The 17,263-nt window shown below is 42.0% G+C and overlaps 1 protein-coding gene across 5 annotated transcripts in view; it reads left to right on the top strand.

Moving 5' to 3' along the window:
• ZRANB1 (zinc finger RANBP2-type containing 1) overlaps positions 1-17,263 on the top strand; it is a 65,089-nt gene that overhangs the window by 7,753 nt on the left and 40,073 nt on the right. For 4 of the 5 annotated variants that reach the window (XM_061635706.1, XM_061635704.1, XM_061635708.1 and 1 more), the window contains exons 2-3: positions 10,441-10,545; positions 11,148-11,998. In XM_061635706.1, coding sequence (XP_061491690.1) covers positions 11,185-11,998 — 814 coding nt within the window. In that variant the 5' untranslated portion in view covers positions 10,441-10,545; positions 11,148-11,184. Of the gene's footprint in view, positions 1-8,190; positions 8,213-10,440; positions 10,546-11,147; positions 11,999-17,263 lie in introns of those variants that run through there. The other variant, XM_061635707.1, reaches the window with a different exon arrangement.

Genomic DNA, 17,263 nt, shown 5'->3' with positions numbered 1-17,263 from the left:
CAGCCATACCTGGTCTCCCGGTTGAAGGGGGGTGGCCTTCTTCCTGTGCAGGTCAGCAACTCGCTTGTACTCCGTTTTGGCTTCGTTTAACTGCTGTTTCAGTGTCTGTTGCGCCGCTTGCAATTCCTTAAGGAAGTTCTCAGCTGCCAGTACCAGCATTCCTTCTGAGCTGCTTGGAAAGACTTTAGGATGGAATCCATAATTAGCGAAGAACGGGGTTTGTTGAGTGCTGGAGTGCAGAGAATTGTTGTAGGCGAACTCTGCAAAATGCAAATATGATACCCAGTCAGTCTGTTGATAGGACACATAACTTCGTAAATATCTTTCCAAAACGGCGTTCAAGCGTTCCATCTGCCCATCTGTCTGGGGGTGATGGGCGGAGGAGAGTTTTAATTCCGTCTGCAACTGTTTCCACATTGCTCTCCAAAATGTGGCTGTGAACTGAGTTCCTCGGTCTGAGACTACGCTGTTTGGCAATCCATGCAGCCGGTAGACTTCTTTTATGAATAACTTGGCCGTTTCTTTAGCCTCTAAGGCCCCTGCACAAGGAAGAAAGTGTGCCATTTTGGTAAGTAGATCCACCACTACTAAGATGGCTGTCATTCCTTGGGACTTGGGTAGATCAGTTATAAAATCCATGGAGAGGTCCTTCCAGGGTTCGTGTGGGACAGGCAACGGTTGTAACAGTCCTGCTGGTGTCCCTGTTTGTGTTTTGGTCCGCAGACAGACAGAGCAGGACTTTACATAACTCTCAATATCCCAACGCATTTTAGGCCACCAGAAGTCCTTGGCCACGTTCTGAATGGTCTTGTAAATCCCAGAGTGTCCCGCTGTGATGGAATCATGACACTGGCGTAGGATTCTGAGCCTTAATTCCCCTTCTGGCACATATCTGGCGGTTTTGAACCATAACAGTCCATTTCTCCAGTGAAAGGTTACTTCTGAGTCTTGACCTTGTCCCGTCTCCTGCTGATATTTTAGCATGTCTGCATCTTCTTGTTGTGCCTTTTTGAGTTCCTCTTCCCATGAAGGCTGGCATACTCCCAACGTTAATTTCTCTGGCAGGTTACGTACTGAGGCTGGTCCTCGGATTCACTTTCTTTGTATTGTGGCTGTCTGGATAAGGCATCCGCTCTCTGGTTTTTGGCTTGGGCATGGTAAGTAATCTGGAAGTTAAACCTAGTGAAGAACTGGGACCATCTTATCTGTCTCTGGTTCAGCTTTCTGGCGGTTTGGAGGCTTTCAAGATTCTTGTGGTCGGAGCGCACTTCAATTCGATGAGAGGTCCCCTCTAGGTATTGTCTCCAGTTTTCAAAAGAGTCCTTGATGGCCAGCAGCTCCTTCTCCCAAACTGTGTAGTTCTTCTCTGCAGGCTTTAACTTCCGAGAGAAGTACGCACAGGGGTGCAGCTCCTTCCCTTCTTGGTCTAATTGTAGCAGGACCCCCCCGATGGCAAAATCTGAAGCATCTGCTTCCACTACGAAAGGGCGGTTCGGATCAGCAAAGCGCAGAATGGGCTCAGTAGCAAACCTTCTCTTCAGCTCCTCAAAGGCCTCGGTGGCGTTCTCTGTCCATTGAAACTTCTTCTTCCCCCTTAAACAGTCAGTCAGAGGAGCTGTGAATTTGGAAAACCCTGGAATGAACTTTCTGTAATAATTGGCAAACCCCAAAAACCGTTGTACATCCTTTTTGGTGACAGGTTGGCCCCCGTCCAATATGCAGCTTACTTTCCCTGGGTCCATCTCCACGCCTTCCGCTGAGATTCGATATCCAAGGAAGTCTAGAGAATTGAGGTCAAATCCACATTTCTCTAATTTAGCATACCGGTGATTTTCTCTCAGTCTCTTCAACACCGTCTTCACATGCTGGTCGTGGTCTTCCTGGTTCTTTGAGAACACCAGGATATCATCTAAGTAACAGATTACATACGTGTCCAACAAGTCTCTAAACACGTCGTTCATGAATTTTTGAAAAATTCCTGGCCTTCCACAAAGCCCGAACGGCATGACCAGGTATTCATACTGTCCGTAAGCGGTCAAGAATCCTGTTTTCCATTCATCTCCCTCCTTCATTCTGATCAGATTGTACGCTCCTCTCAAATCCAACTTCGTGAAGAGTTTTGCAGAGCGCAGTCGGTCCAGCAACTCTGAGATCAGGGGCAGCGGGTAGCTGTTGGGGATGGTGATCTGGTTCAATGCGCGATAGTCGTTACAGGGTCTGAGTTCCCCCCCTTCTTTTTCACAAACAATAGTGGCGCTCCAGCAGGGGATTGTGAGGGGCGTATGAATCCTCGCCTCAGGTTTTTATCCAGGAATTCCTTCAGGGCCTCCCTCTCATTCTCTGTGAGAGAGTAGATTCTCCCTGATGGGATGCTGGCTCCTGGCACTAGGTCAATCGCACAGTCGTAAGGGCGGTGGGGGGGTAAAGTCTCTGCCTCTTTTTCATCAAACACATCTTTGAATTCTTCATACTTTGGCGGCAGGGTCACTTGCTCGATCTCTTGCACTGCCCCCGCTAAGGTGTTCTTGATTCCTTCAGGTTGACAGTTCTCCTGGCAATACTGTGAGGTGAACCACACCACCGCCTCCTTCCAACTTATTTTGGGTTCATGCTTTGCTAGCCAGGGCATTCCCAGAATCACCTCAAAGTTCGAGAGATCTGACACGTATAGCGAAATGAACTCTTTGTGCCCAGGGATTTGAAGTTTCACTTCCTCCGTGGCTTGTGTCACCCCTCCTGACTTCAGGGGTCTCCCATTGATAGTCTCCACAGCTAGGGGAGCGTCCAGTTTCCACCGGGAAATTCCATGACGCTTGACTAACTTTTTATCAATAAAATTTGTGGAGGCTCCACTGTCAATTAAGGCAGTGGAATTAAACACCACTCCTCTGGAAGTTGTAATCCGAATAGGCAAGACCAACACCCCCTTTGAGGGAGGTTGGATCGTTGGGGGGCCTTTATACAACGCTGCCCCCAGTCCACCGGCCTGCACGTGGACTGGGTGTTCTAGTTTCCCGATGGCTCGGCTTTCCCCCCTTTCAGTCCACAGTCTCTGGCCACATGGCCCGGCTTTGAACAATAAAAGCATAAACGTTCCCGGCGTCGTCTTTCCTTTTCTTCTTCCGACAGTCTTGGCCTAGCCCCTCCCTGTCCCTCAGTTGCATTACCTGCCATCCCTGCAGTGGGAAGGGTCTTGTTGCGGGATGCCGAGGCTGAGTATCTCGGGACCTCCTGCTTCCTTTCCAGGCGCCTTCCTTCCATCCGGTGATCTATCTGTAGGCATAGCCGGATGAGCCCTGGTAGGTCAGCGGGGGGGGGAGGTCCTGGCCAACTCATCCAGGATTTCAGCATTTAATCCACTCCGATACATAAACATCAGGGTGGCGTCATTGTAACCAGTTTCCTGGGACAGAATTTTAAAAGCGTTAGTGTACTCGGAAACAGTCCCTTTAGCTTGCTTCAGAGCGCCTAGTTGCCGCGCTACTGTTTCAGCCCTTTGCGGGTCTTGAAACATCTCGGTCATCTCCTGTATAAATCCTCTGTACCTTCCTAAGACAGTATCCTTTCTCACGAGATGCGGAGTCACCCATTTTGCAGCTTCTCCCTCCAGGAGGCTAATCACGAAAGCTACTTTAGCCCCATCGTCTGGAAATTCCGTGTGCCTGACATCCAGATATAACTCACATTGAGCCACGAAGGTTGCCAACTGATCACTTTGTCCCGCGTATTTTGGGGGCAATCCAATGGGAACCTTTACTACGGCAGCTGGGGGGGCTGTTCGCATCTGGTCTATCGTGGCTTTCAAGGTTTGATTATCCGTCTTCAGCGCCTTGACTGCTGCTAGCAGGGCTTGAACATCCATCTGCAAATCAGCTACCTTAGTCCTCAAGAGTTCCACTTCTTCCGTCTCAGAAGTGGGGTTCGTCCCCCCCGCTGCTCCCTTTGACATCTTGTCCCAGTCAAGTGAAGAGAGGGTGATTTGAGGGTGATTTAGGGTGCTCTGTCAAGCTGTCAGGCCCAGGATGTGACTCAGGAACCAGACCAACGGCTGTAGTTAATTCATGTTTTATTAGGGTAATGTCCAAACAAAGCCTGCGTTTTCTCATGAAGCAATACAGGGATACAGGTCCTGCGGCATTGGGAGAAAGTTGACAGAGCAAGGGACTTCTTCCCGCCTGTTCTTTAAGAAGGGGCCAAACGGGCGCGCAATCTTTCACTCCTCCTTAACTGCCCCTCAGGTACTGCCCGCCTTCCCCCCCTTCTCTCCTGTCTTTTCAGCTGTCTGCGTGTGCGCGGTGAGGGGGGAAGCATCACCCCCTCCTCTTCTGAAGTTTCCGATTCCAGGATGGGGGATAGGGGAGGGGCTGATGGTAAACTGCCTCCCCGCTTTTCGGCTGTGAGCAGCCCTCCCTCTTTCCCCTCTTGCTCTGAGCCTGAAAGAGGGGGAGGCGTGAGAATGTCCAGGGAGGGCTCAGGCTCCCCGTTGCTAAGCGACCTCATCACTGGCAGTTCCTCTGTTTCGTCTTCGCTCCAAAGGGGGGAAGTTCCTCCCCCTTCCCTCTGCCATCCATCCGAATACTCTTCTCCCAACTCTCTGGGATCCAGCTCCCCGGGATTGGGACCCCAGCTCTGCCTTCCGACAAAAGCCCTATATAGCTTGGGACCAGGATACCTGAAAGATTGTTGTACCCCTTATATACCTAGTGGATCACTGCGCTCTGCAGGTGAGGGCCTCCTGCAGATACCATCTTATCAACAGGTCTGTTCTGCACAACATAGGAAGCGGACCTTTAGTGCTGTGGCACCTACCCTTTGGAATTCCCTCCCCTTAAATATTAGGCACCATCTCTGTTATCTTTTCAATGCCTACAGAAGACCTTCCTCTTTCAATAAGCTTTTTAAGTAGAGACCTTATCCCACTCTGTGCTGGAATTGCTTTTTAACATGTTGTTAAAGGTTTTTTTAAAGATGTTTTATTTTAATATGTTTTGAAAGACTTGTTTAAGGCTAGGTCTTTCAAATTACACATACTGCTCCTGTGACAAGGCAGTTATGGAGAAAGCACAATTTGAAAAATAAAAAAAATAAAACCAGTCATCAATCATGTTTGTCCCTAGTGTGGGCTTGCAGATCCCTTGGAAGGCAGAGAAGCAAAAATAAACAGTTCTTATATTAGCAAAGCAAGCAACTAATGTTAGAAGAAGATGCAGATACAAAACTGGTGGTGGAAAGAGTGGAAATGTTCCTATATCTGTTGTCCTCTGGAACCTGTTGCTTGGTTTTCATTGGGAGAAAAAAAGCACAATAAGGAAGTAAGGAAATTCTTCTTCATATTATGCCTATTTGTAATTTAATTGGTATGAGCAGATCATTTTGAAGCTAATACCTTAACGCAGATCTAGGGAACCTCTGACCCACTGGCCTAAGGTTTCCAGACCTCCCCATTTGGCCTTAAGGTCATTTTGCCAAGCAGCACTCACGTGCCTTACATCTGTCATCATATATGATTTCAGGTGTGGGGCATGTAAAGATGGAGCTTGGATGAATGATCATCAGTGCAAAGCCCCTTGTGTAGCGCTGATAAGCACAGCACATACTTTTTTGCCCACACAGTTGCATTTCAAATCTCCCAGGCAAAAATGGGTCATCGGATGTCATTGTGACATTAGGGGATTGACAGGTAGGCAACCTTGCCCACTTCTCAAGCTTGGCCCACTGGATCTGGATCACGTTCCTTAGAGGTCGAGTGTAGATTAATTCGATATAAAATTTTGTTATGGTGTGATGTTTAGCAACAAATATTAATTTTAAAATTGTACGGATCTGAAGAAGTTCTTGAATAGATGCAAGTGCTTCTGTGCACACAACCTTTGCATTTTTCCAACTGTAGCTTCTTGTACTATATTGTAGGGCCCACTTGAAGTTTACTCCAGTTGCATTTGTTGTTTAGAAGTTCCACTACAGGTCATCGCTTATTATTTAAAGTTCACCATATGAACTGATGAGGCTCATTTTGTATACAGGGTGGTTTGAAATTATGAATATTTATGGAAAATCTGGATCTCTGATCTTAACTGGACAAACATAGTGTCAAATGCCATTACTGTGTGTGTAGTTTCCATTTTTTTAAAAAAAAAAAAACTATGTTGCTTTTCTCCATAAATGCTATAGTCCACTATGTCCTTTTAAATTTCCTTCTGTATTTTTATGTTGATCATTCTGTGTAACACTTCCCATTTATTTGGCACAGACTGTGATACATTTCCATTTGGCTTATTTTCAGCACTAGCCAAATGCCTAGAGGACTTTGCCAAGCCATCTTGGTTTATGCTGCATCATTATGCTCCATTTGAGGATAGTATAAGAATAGAAGTATATTGAACTACTGCTGGTTCTGCCAAATTGCTAGACTCTTTGTTTCCTACAAATCCTAGTGCTAGTGTTGTGATAAATGAGTGTTCAAGCTATTGATCTACGTTCAAAGGCTATGGATGTGTAAATAGCCTAACCTTAGTGGTTGGGAGACAGTAATAAATGGACATCTGCTATCTATAGACGACTAATTAGTGGAAAACTTATATTTTAAAAAGTAGCAGTTGATTGTTGTGGCACCTTGTGAAATAGTTGGGAACCAAAATGTCCTGGTTATGACATAATATAATAATACAGTAATTAGAATGGCACATGATTATCATTTTGTCCTGTTGGTTGACCTGTGTCAGTTAACTGGAAACTGACATGAAATCTCTTGATATTTCCCAAAACAGTTAAGATTTTCATTTCATGTGTGAAATGAAGTAGGGTGTTGCATATAGTTCATACTAAAATATCTCCCTAAGTCTTTGTCTCTTTTTAAAAGTGTAGTCAAAACTGTAGTTAAATTTCATTTTTTCCCACTTGTTCCTCCAATTTACGAGAGAATACTTGGAGTAGTACAAACAGAGACATTTTCTTCCAATAGTTAGTGTGTGTTTTGCTAGTATTATAAAAGCAGGGAATCTGTGGTACAATAGCACTTGAAATTTTAAAACAGAAATGTTAACCATCTCTCCCCCCCAAAACACACACACACACACAAAAAACACTCGGACATATCTTATTAGAACAGGACTCCTACTGGGAGGAAGGGCAGGATATAAATCAAATAATAAATAAATATTTTTTTTGAAAAAAGTTTGGGAAGAATTTTACCAGACCAATTTATTTAGGGACTGGAATTTGGATGTGGGGAGGAACTTATGTTGCAATTAGAAAGCCAGTGTGCTGTAGTGGATAAAGTGTTAGATTGTTACCTGGGAGACCAGGGTTCGAATCCCCACTCAGGTAACCTTGGGCCTTTTGCTGTCTCTTAGCCTAGCCTACTTCACAGGTTTGTTGTGAAGATAATATGGAGAGGGAGAACCATGTGCATCACTTTGAGCTCCTTGGAGGAAAGTAGTATATAAACGTTAACAATAACAACAGCAGCATATTGGCACATTTAAAAAAATATATTTCCTGTTTGGTTTACATCAGCTAATTTCAAGAAGCGTTTCAGTAGCTTGTTGGCTTAGCATGGCAAATGTGTTATTGTAAACATGTACAATTTGTTTTGTTATAATCACATTCACAGGCTCTTAAAATTTCATCCAGTCACATGCAGCAAATTAGGAGTTGTATCCAACTATGTAGCTCACAAGTAAGATGTCTGTCAGTGAAACAAGAAGGGAATCAATTTTCAGCTATTTCCCCCTCACCCTGCAGCCTGTCTCCTCCCCTAAATCAGTTCTGAAGAGACCCTCAACCCTCTGGAGCAGATTTAAGGGGGTATGGGAGACTGCAGAGGAGAGGGGGAATTGCCAGAAATTGTTTCCCTCCCTGTTCCAGTAACAGACGCTTTACTGTCAGCTGAGTGAAATTGTTGGATATGATCCAAGAGCATTGACATATTTGAAATGTAGACTGAAGGGTTATAGTATTCAGCGTTTGAGAGCTTCAGCAGAGATGGCCCGGATGAAATAGTGATGGGTTTTGCAAGACAGGAAGGGTTAGCAAAAGGAACTGCATTATTTAAAAGCAGGCTAGCAATTTAATATCTTAACTTAATAGCTGTGTCCCAGTGCAGTCTAACTTCCACTTTGACAATTAACTGAAACTAGAATTAATCTTTCGGCTCTAGGTTTTGAAGAGTTCCATTGTCTGATCCTATGTTTGCATGCATGTTGCCTTAGAAGTAAGTAATGCTGAGTTCAGTGATGCTTTATCACAAACAAATGTGCATAGGATTTCAGCTTTAATGTGTGTATTGTTGCAGAAAGTAAATAATACCATTTCATTGGTCGAATGTGTATGTCTCAGAATGCACAGTTGTTCAGGTTCCTGTGGCAAAGATCGTGGTTATGTTAATAAGGTTATTGCTGGATCCTATATGACAGTCAGGTTAGAAGTGGATTCACAGAATAGAGCAGCCAAGAGTTCTTGTTCTTCAGGACATGATAGGAGAAATTCCTGGTTCTTACAGAGTGTGATTTTGCTCACTCTTAACTTCATAAAAGCATTCTTACATCTGTTCTACTATAGCTGGATGTTATTTATTTATTAAATTTATTAGTCGCCCATCTGGCTGGTTATCCAGCCACTCTGGGCGATGTACAACATAAAAAAAATACAATTTACATTAGAACATTAAAAAATCTCAACCAATGATAATAAAACCTAACCCACCCCAAAAGCCTGCCTGAAGAACCAGGTCTTCAAGGCCCAGTGGAAGCTCATCAAAGAGGGGGCATGGCGGAGATCATTTGGGAGGGAATTCCACAGAGTGGGGCCACAATTGAAAAAGCCCTCTCCCTAGTCCTCACCAGTCTAGCTGTTTTAACTGTTCTGTTAATAAATATATACCACCATTCAAAAATACAGTGGCCTGGTTTGCACATAACAGCAACAAGTCATGGATTATTGGGAATGAGTAAGAGTGCTGATGTCCCCAACTCAAATCACACTTGCCCCCCTCCTTGCCACACCTGGAGGAACAAACCAGAATGCTAGCTTAGCTTTGCCTGTGAACTAGCACACATTTTGTTTCTCTCTAAACAAACCATGAGCACAAGCCAAGAAATAAACCATAAGTAACACTGACATCTTTTTCCTGTTCTCCATAATATGTTAAAACTACATGCTGGACCAGAAGTTTGCTTTTTTATATATACAATGAAATGTGGCTATGTATACCATCTAAACATCTATAAAGAGAAAAGGTTTTCAGCTGTAGTCTTGCGTATAAATTCAGGTTTTTTTAAAAAAGCTGAAACATTGGATACTGGGAATATCCCTTATAAGGCCCCCCTTTTTTTTGCATATACACAAGTGTAGTTGATTTAGGCTTTCCCACAAAATGAGGAAATGGACTTCTTAATGAGTGTAAGTTAGTATTGTCACTCTATCTTAGTGGATATTGTGAGGCTTAGATTGTAGATTTTTCCTGTGACCAATTTGTAAGAGCAGTTTGAATCCAGCAGCTTACAACATCATATTTTACCTGTCTGTTAAGCAGTTCTAATTAGCTAATTAATGGTGGAGCCCCAGGGTGGTTGTGTCTAATGCGTGCATGAGAGGGTAGATATGTATGCTAGTATCCAAAGAACTGGGTATCTAGTTGTGTGTAAAATTAAAAAGCATTTTATGTTTCAGGTTCTCTGAAAGCAAGGACCTATAATAAGCCACTCTTAAAACTGAGGGGACTTTCAAGAGCAGCTTATGATAGAAAATGGGGATCACCTTTTCAAAAAATTGGGGGGGGGGAACTAATATCCCATTGGGTGTTGCTTGGTTAGACCTCAAGTAGTTGCTTGGATCCTACTTTGTCCTTTGGATGTTGGTTCATGAATAATACCAGGGGTGTTCTACTGGAATGGACAGTCACTTGAATATAGGAGATTGAATGAATCCTTTATGGAATTGATCATGTGTGACAAATCTTTTTGGGTCTGTTTTTCTAAATTATATGTGCCATGCCTGGTTTCCTATTGCATATATACTATGTGGGGTATCATCACACATATTGACATGTAAGTTTTTAGTTACTTCCTACAAGGAAAAACATCCACATAGGTAGTTTATTGTGTTTTGAAACATCACTAATCACATGAAAGAAAATACTTCATCAAGTATTCTAAAACTGAGGTGAGCCTGTTCTTTCTATGAAGCTGGTGCGTATTGGACTTGTGTGTGAATTAATGAAATAGCAGATCCATAGGTGTTTGTGTTTCTATTACAGTTTAATTTTAGTTAAAGTTTTTCATAAATTTTCACTAGACATGAAAAATTAATATTTGTTCTATAGTAGAACAAGATTTGATCATTTAAATAAACTGTGTTAGAATCTGGCTGGTGTACTGCATGCTATTCCCTCTATGTTATAGTAAGATTTTAAAAAGAATTCTTTTTTTTTCTTTTTTACAGGAAAAGCTTTTACATAACGCTGTCAGTCATCCTTGCCAGTTCCACTGAAGAGGACAAGGCCCAAGACAGTATGGAGACAAAATAGACTCTTCAGTGTAAAATAAAGTAAGTGGAACAATTTGTGTCTGCAATCATACAGTCATCTGAAAACACAGCAGTCATACATTATCTTCCCACTCGTACTAGAACCCTCTGTATCGTAATTGTGTGATGACTTAGTGATGCCAAGATTTTGAGAACGATTGTAAACCTTTAAAATTTGAATACTCAGGGTAATCCCAGTTTATACCAATTTAAAACTGACAATGTTAATGTAACTATACTTTTCTAGTAGTGCTGTTACCTCTTGGATGAATGCAAGAGCACACTATCTGATTTCTAAAGCCACAAACCTGAGTAGTTGGCGTAGTAAACTGATGCATTCCATCTTGAACTTAACGGAGCTTCTTAAAGTAGGATTTTTGGACAAAACTGAAAGTGAACGCTTTCAAGCTTCACTCCCTGTGTGTGAAAGAGGAGAAAAGGGGAGGAGGGAATGATTGAAACAGAGGCTTTCCATGGCTTGTTCTTGTAATCCTGTTTAGCATGAGATGAGCTGGGCCAAAACTTCTGTAATTAGTTACTCTTCTAGTAAAACTTGAAGAGAATTTTTTTTCATAGCTCTGGATAGTACATGTTTTGTATGTTCTAATGATTTTCTGTTTAAGCTTTCAGACTGAAATCAATTAATTCAAGGAGTGCAGGATGACAGAACGTGGAATAAAATGGGCTTGTGAGTACTGTACCTATGAAAACTGGCCATCTGCAATCAAGTGTACCATGTGCCGTGCTCAAAGACCTAGTGGAACTATTATCACAGAAGATCCATTCAAAAGTGGCTCAAGTGATGTTGGTAGAGATTGGGATCCTGCAAGTATTGAAGGAGGCAGCAGCCCTTTGATATGTCCAGATTCCAGTGCAAGACCAAGAGTTAAATCATCCTACAGTATGGAAAGTGCAAATAAATGGTCATGCCACATGTGCACATACTTGAACTGGCCTCGTGCAATACGATGCACACAATGCTTGTCTCAGCGTAGGACCAGGAGCCCCACAGAATCCCCTCAGTCTTCGGGATCTGGTTCAAGACCAGCTCTTTTCTCTGTGGATCCTTGTGAGGAGTATAATGATAGAAATAAACTGAACATGAGGACACAGCACTGGACTTGTTCTGTTTGTACATATGAAAATTGGGCTAAAGCCAGAAAATGTGTTGTGTGTGATCATCCAAGACCTAACAACATTGAAGCAATAGAATTGGCAGAAACAGAAGAAGCTTCTTCAATAATAAATGAGCAAGATAGAACTCGATGGAGGGGTAGCTGTAGCAGTGGTAATAGCCAAAGAAGATCACCTCCTACAACCAAACGGGAATCTGAAATGAAAATGGATTTCCAGAGAATTGAGCTGGCTGGAGCTGTTGGCAGCAAAGAAGAACTTGAAGTTGACTTCAAAAAACTAAAGCAAATAAAAAACAGAATGAAGAAGACTGACTGGCTATTTCTTAATGCTTGCGTTGGTAAGTTCTGTGTCTGTCATATTTTATTTCCAAGAGAAGAAGAACAGTGTATATTTGTTAAATGTAAAACATAAATTAGTAATCTTCACACACGGTTCTTATAAATATTATAACTAGATAGTACATATGAAGCACCTTGAACATTTAAAATCACTATACAAATGTTGTGTTCTAGCACTACTAGAAAATGCGGATATTTCAGCGTATGTGGACCTGTTTTTGCAAGCTGTAGAGCTGCAGAAAAATCCTGCTTAAACAGATAGCCAAATCATAGAATCATAGAGTTGGAAGGGGCCTTGTAGGCCATCGAGTCCAACCCCCTGCTCACAGCAGAAAATCCACAGCTAGAGCATCTAGCATCTTATGTTAATTCTATTAACATAAGAGTAAAATCAGAGTTGCACTTCAGTTCTAAAAATAATGATTTTAAAGGCCTTTATCAAGAAACTGTTCTTGTATGAACAGTAATGTGTAAAATTCCTTAGCTATTTACAATGACTAGCTGTGCCTTAGAGTTAGCAGCTGCAGTTCACAAGTGTTTGTAAACAGTGTAGATCTTACACAAATGTGAGGCAGCCAGTTAAAAATAACACAGAAATGTAGCTCTTTAGCATAATGCTGAACTTGGAAATACTGATCTTAGTAACAAATATTGTATTAAATTTTCTAAAACAATGTAGCATATTATAAAATATAGGTTTTTTTTAAAAAAATGTCTTTATCGTTAGTGTATTAAATCTATAATGTTACCAGGGACTTGTGTTTTGCTTCCAGCTTCCGCTGTTTCGGCAGGCCTATGGGACTTTTGGGTAATCTCGTTTTATTCTGTAAAGATGTGGGTGGGTTTTGATTATGTAGAGTTGCTGTTCATTTGTATTTATGTTATTTTATTCTTTTGTACGTCGCCTAGAGTGGCCGTTTCATACGGCCAGATAGGCGACTTAGAAATAAAATTTATTATTAATATTATAATAATAATGTGGATTCTCCCTATCAGCAGATATTTTGGAAATCTTTACAGTATTTTCTAAGTATAAGAGTGTGTCAGTGCTCTGTTGTTGTTGTTAATAGATGAAGATGAGTGAAGTGGAGGCTGGGCTAAAAGAATGAGATATTGTTTGTAGTTGCACATACTTAGGATTGGATACAGGCATAGTTGCAATATAGCAGCCTTCCCTGGCCTGATGCCTTCAAATGCTTTGGATGCAATAGTCCCAGACAGCATCGCTGCGCTAACTGGGGCTGATGGAGGTTGTAATTCAGGCTTCACATTGCAGAAGGCTGCAGTAAGGCATGGGAACGTAGGGATTTGTATCAAAGGCTTCATGAAAAAGTTGGGTTTTGAAGAAGGATTGAAGAAAGTTAGAGGTTGTATCACACAAGTGTTATGGGGTTAGCAGGGGAGAAAATTTGTAAATTGGAGTAAAATTAAGCTAAGCCAATCAGATCCAATGTTTATTTATATTTACATTCAATATTTTAAGAAAAATTAAGAAATGAATGTCTAATGTGAATTCCTGATTCCTGTAAATTTGCTGCTTAGGATAGAGATGCTGACATATGAGAACAATGTAGCACACATTGCATATAACGTAGATATAATAGGAATAGGGCTATGTTAGCTTTGCAAACTGTGTTCCATTGCCTACGGCAAGTAAGTGTACCTTCTAGTTGACCAGGCAAAGAAGGTTCTAGTTACTGCAATCCTTATTTTGACCAAAATGCAAATAGCTCATTAAAGAATTTAGTAATTTTGAATCATGCATTGCAGTGTGTACTTAAAAGGACAATATGTTGATTTTTTTTCATTCCATTTTCCATGTTAAGTTTGCTTCTTTACTGTTTTGTTATAGTGCCTTAAGTTGCTGTTTTCCATGATTTATTTTTAGAAATTTGTAATGTCAGCTACTCTAGCATTTATTTAATTAGTATGTGACAAGTTGCTTCCCTTCGGATGCCTTTTGTAAGGTACCATATGAGAGGAACAGATTCTGCAGGATTCTTCGAAGCCTATTTTTTGTTTCTGTAATGTGGAAAACAGGATTGTAGTCTATCTTTATCATAATAGCAATGCACCCATATCTGTGCTATGTGTGGCTAATACATTAAGGAATTTACTAGTCTGACACACTAGGCTCCTATGGTGGTCACAGGTTGCAGAAAAAGTGCACTAAGGCCAATGTGACCACCCTCATTCCATCCTTAATTAAAAATCTTTTTATATTGGCCATCCATCAATAAAACTCTCTAGATAGCTTATAAAATAAAATGTGGCGGCAAGACTGCTCACTGGGGCAGGGTATCACCACCATGTCACCCCGCTGTTGAAAGAATTGCACTGACTGCCCATTAGCTACCGGGCCAAGTTCAAGGTTCTAGTTTTGGTGTACAAAGCCCTATACAGCTTGGGACCAGGATACCTGAAAGACTGTCTTATCTCTTATATACCCAGTCAATCACTGCGTTTTGCAGGTAAGGGCTTCCTGCAGACACCACCTTATCAGGAGGTCTGTTCTGCACAACATAGGAAATGGACCTTTAGTGTGGTGGCACCTATCCTTTGGAATTCCCTCCCCTTAAATATTAGACAAGTGCCATCTTTTTGGCACCTACTGAAGACATTCCTCTTTCAACAAGCCTTTTAAGTTGAGACCTTATCCCAGTCTGTGTTGGAATTGCTTTTTAATGTTTTTAAATCTTTTTTTTAAAAAAAATGTTTTAAAAAGATATCTTAAAGTCTGCTTTTATGATGTTTTAAAGTGTTTTTAGTGCTTTTGTTTGCTGCCCTGGGCACCGACTGGGAGGAAGGGTGGGATATAAATCAATCAATCAATCAATCAATCAATCAATAAAAATAAAACAAGAACAATAATCCAATATTATATAAAAATACAGTAATTAAAACAACAAAAATCAATAAAAACAACAACATAAACCTTTCCCTACTAGAAGAGACAGGAAAAAATAGTTCTTAGCTCTGTTTAAAGCAATATTAAGAGTGAGAGCATAAGCATTATTGAAAACAATAAAACTATGAAGGCCTAGGGTTTGTTCTAAAACACACGTTTAAAAGGCATGGATGAATAAAAAGATCCTCACGTGGTGCCAAAAGACCATAAAGAAGGTGCTTGTGGGGACTCTTTCCATCCTGTTGTGCCACCATTGAGAAGGCCCTCTCTTTTTTAGTTTCACTTTACTTGGCAGTGGCACACAGAGCAGGGTCTCCCAAGGTTTAGATGGGTAAACTTGTTCCAAGCCATTTAAGGCTTTGTTGGTTAAAATCAACATTTTACATTGGGCCTGGAAAAGGACTGGCAGCCAATGCAGCTGGTAAAATACTGGGAAGAGCCCTGCCCTAATTAATAGCCTTGTGGGTCTATTTTGAACCAACTGCAACATCTGGGTCATATTTTAAAGGCAGTGCCACGTACATTGCAATAGTTTGAAAATGAGGATACCTCAGCATAAACAACTGTGGCTAAGCTATCTCCATCTGGGTATGGTCACACCTGGTGTATCAGCCAAAATTGATGTTACTTCAAACCACAGAGATTGTTTGAGCCTCTAATGATGATGATTGATCCAAAGTACCTCCAAGCTCTGAACTTACTCAACTAGAGGGGTGCAGTCCTTTTCAGAACAGTGTTTCTATCTTGTCAGGTGCGAGTCTCAATTTGTTCATCCTCATCCAGTCAATTACTATGCCCAGGCTTGGACTGAGGACATCCATAGCCTCACCTGCTTCTGATGGAATATTGTATACCACTCACACATCAGCCCAGATCTCTGGATGACTACCAGTGGTTTCATGTAGATTTAAACAGCATGGGGGAAAGAATAGACCCCTGCAGGGCCCCAAAGCAAAACTGTCAAGGGGTTAAGCAGTAATTCCACAGCACCACCTGGAATTGGCCCTCCAGGTAGGAATTAGACCACCACAAGAAGTGCCTCTCATACCTAGCTTGGACAGCCTATCCAGAATGATACCAAGATTGATGTTATCAAAAGCCACTTCCCCTGTCTGTCTTATACTGAGGTTCATCCCAAAGGGTGACTAATATTGCCTCTCAAAGAGGCTAGGCACATTCTCTGTCTCAAGGAGGCATTAATAACTGCCTGGATCCATCCATCCATCTATCCCTTCCCTGCTAGATGTAATGAGCCATGACTAGCAAGGATCAAACACACAAGTGTTGTGCTGGTCACAACCAAGCATTGTCCATGACCTTGTGTTCCAGTAACTGAAACACATCTAACCACACTGGCCCCTACAGAAGTCTGGACACCTCTTCTGCTAACGTTGCATTAATTGCAGAGGCTAAGTCATAATGGAAGTGAGGAACATTACCCACAAAGTGTCTTGCAAGCACATGCCAGCATGCTACAGAGGACTCGCCACATCTCCTGCTAAGCCAAATTTCAAAGGCTGTACACTACTCAGAAAAGCCAACTGTGGAGCACAGAAAAAAAGTTTGTTCATCTCCATTACTGCAACAGGGGAGACTCAATAATGGGCTCTCACTTGTATTCATTATCTTCCATCTGTGTTCCAGTTGTCTTCCAACTTGTTTCATTGCCCTCAGCTCAGGTGTATCCCCAGGAGCTGCACAGGCTGTGCCCAGTGGAATAGGGCACTTGGGATCATATCAGTTATGTGAGTCATCTCCCTATTCCAGAGGGCAGCTAGCACTTCTGCAGTAACGCCTGCCATATCAGTCAGAGAATACCCCAGAAATAACATCAGGTTATATTAGCTTACAGGAGTGGATCATTTTCAAAGGTACTCCTTAGTTGCTGAGGGGTAAAGCCTTTCTAAGGTGCCCTCTGCATGATTGTTGAAGTCCCCTAAGATCAACATCTTGGGAGGCTCCAGCACCAAATCTGAGACCACCTCCATCAGTTCAGGCAGGAAGCAAGGTGGGTGGTACATCAATGGAATCCCCAATCTGTCTGTATAAACACTCCGGATTAGTATCCAGTCGAACAAGAAGACTGAAGAGTGCTGGGGAAAGTGATAAAAATGGCACCCTACATGAGGGGAATATTAGTCAGTTTCGAATGATACAGAGGAAGGTAGATTTACAAGATGTTGTGAACTCTTCGCTACAATGTGAAAGTTCAGGTAGATGTTGGCAGCATGTATGCCAGGTACAGATCACACCAATTCCCTCTCTCTGTACTTTTGGCAGGCAGCAACTAAGGAGGGAAGTAAGGGCTAGATTGATTCTTACACACTTGCTCCTCTGGTCTGCCTGTTAGCCTGCT

Source organism: Rhineura floridana, chromosome 7 (assembly GCF_030035675.1).
Source record: "Rhineura floridana isolate rRhiFlo1 chromosome 7, rRhiFlo1.hap2, whole genome shotgun sequence".
Classification (NCBI taxonomy): Eukaryota; Metazoa; Chordata; class Lepidosauria; order Squamata; family Rhineuridae; genus Rhineura; species Rhineura floridana.
The sequence above is the reverse complement of the archived record's forward strand: the minus strand, read 5'-3'. Positions and strand labels throughout refer to the sequence as shown.